We start from the raw sequence: 1,625 nt of genomic DNA, 5'->3' as shown, positions 1-1,625 counted from the left end.
AAAAAAAAAAAAAAAAAAAAAAAAAAAAAAAAAAGATACTTTAAACTCGAAAATCGTGGAGGATTTTTTTAATTGAATCGAGCCGAGAGACCTTGTGGTAACGGATCGAGGAGCGAGGTGCGTAGGTATTCTGGTGTTGATAGTACGAGGGTGGTCGGTGAGCATGATGATGATGGTGATGGTGATGGTGGTGGTGGTGGTGGTGATGGTCATAGTATAGATCATTGTCGGTATCGTAGTATTGGTCGTGATGGTGATGGTGGTAGTAGTAGTTTTGATCCTGCTGGGAGGGCACCTCAGCCAGCAATGGCTCTAGCTCGGGGGCGCGATCCTCATCATTAACTACGGGTACAACCCCAGACCCACCCCCTCCCTGGCTACTCTCTCCGCTGCTGCCTAGTATATCGTACTGGTGGGACATCTTCCAGTTCACCTTTTTATTTCTGCAAAAAATCCAAAAAAAAAAAAAAAAAGGAAAGAAGAAAGTGGTTACAATTCAAAATATAAATGGATAGTTACAACACGTTTCAAAAATATATCAACTCTCTTACATATTCAATATCGTGTCTTGAATATATTTGAACTTGAAAACTACTGTCATTTTCTATTTGTTATTCTAGTTTCTTTATATTTACTATAATCCATATTATTTTATATTTTGAGTTTGGTTTTCATTAAATTTTCTATCCATAACGATTTGCTATTATTGTTTCCCGTACTTATATATAATTTTGATAAATTGAAAGTTTAATTCTGTAAATTTGTCGAATGCAAAACTCTAAATATCATCAGAAAAATAAATTTCTCTTTGCAATATACGTGTAATATATATGTTACATTTAATATGTTAATATATGTTACACTTAATATATGTTTAATATATATGTTTAATATATGTTACATTTTTGAAACGCATTATTACATATATTATATATAAAACGGAAACGGAGTACCTGATGCTACGTTGACGTCTATGCTCGTCGTCTTCCTCCCTGTGCTCCTTGTGTTGATCGAGCTTCGTTTCCGGCGTTGGCCGTACCACGTGTTCGAGGCTGTTCGCCCTACTTCCGGCCCCATGATTATTTCCGGTATGATTTACCGCCGTCACGTCCAGTATGCAGTTGAGGAAGGCTTGCTAAAGTCGAACGTGCGAAACCACACCGACTATCAGAGCTATTTCTTTCTTTCTTTTTTTTTTTTTTTTTTTCTTTTTTTTTTTTTTTTTTACTTATTTATTTTTCTTTCTTTATCTCTCGTTTCCAAAGAGCCAAATATTATCAGTTACAGGTATGTACAGGCACATACAGGCTTTCTTTCGTTCTCCTTCGATTTACCTTCTTTCTCTTGCGTGCTTCTCTTTCGAGTTAGAAGGGAGAAGAATGATTATAAAATAGTAGAGAGCGCGAGTTGTTGTGTTTATAGCGATAAAAAACGGCGAGAGAGAAATTTTCAAAAAAAAAAAAAAAAAAAAGAAAAAAAAAGAGAGAGATAGAGAGAAACAGAGAGGCCATGCTAGAATTGGCTGGAAAGAGTGATAATCATGTGACGTAATGCACTCGAGTGTTACAAAAATATTTCTTGAGATATTATTAGAGAAAAAAATTTTTTTTTTCTTTTTTTGAAAA

The 1,625-nt window shown here is 35.0% G+C and overlaps 1 protein-coding gene across 1 annotated transcript in view; it reads right to left on the bottom strand.

Annotated features, from left to right (window-relative positions):
* The window catches only part of LOC102677007 (voltage-dependent calcium channel type A subunit alpha-1), a 123,349-nt gene that overhangs the window by 6,261 nt on the left and 115,463 nt on the right, over nt 1-1,625 (bottom strand). The window contains 2 exon segments of the mRNA XM_031509983.1: nt 92-443; nt 954-1,135. Coding sequence (XP_031365843.1) covers nt 92-443; nt 954-1,135 — 534 coding nt within the window.

This window comes from Apis dorsata, unplaced genomic scaffold (genome assembly GCF_000469605.1).
Source record: "Apis dorsata unplaced genomic scaffold, Apis dorsata 1.3 scaffold_196, whole genome shotgun sequence".
Lineage (NCBI taxonomy): Eukaryota > Metazoa > Arthropoda > Insecta > Hymenoptera > Apidae > Apis > Apis dorsata.
Note: the sequence above shows the minus strand (reverse complement) of the source record. Positions and strands in the feature narration are given on the sequence as shown.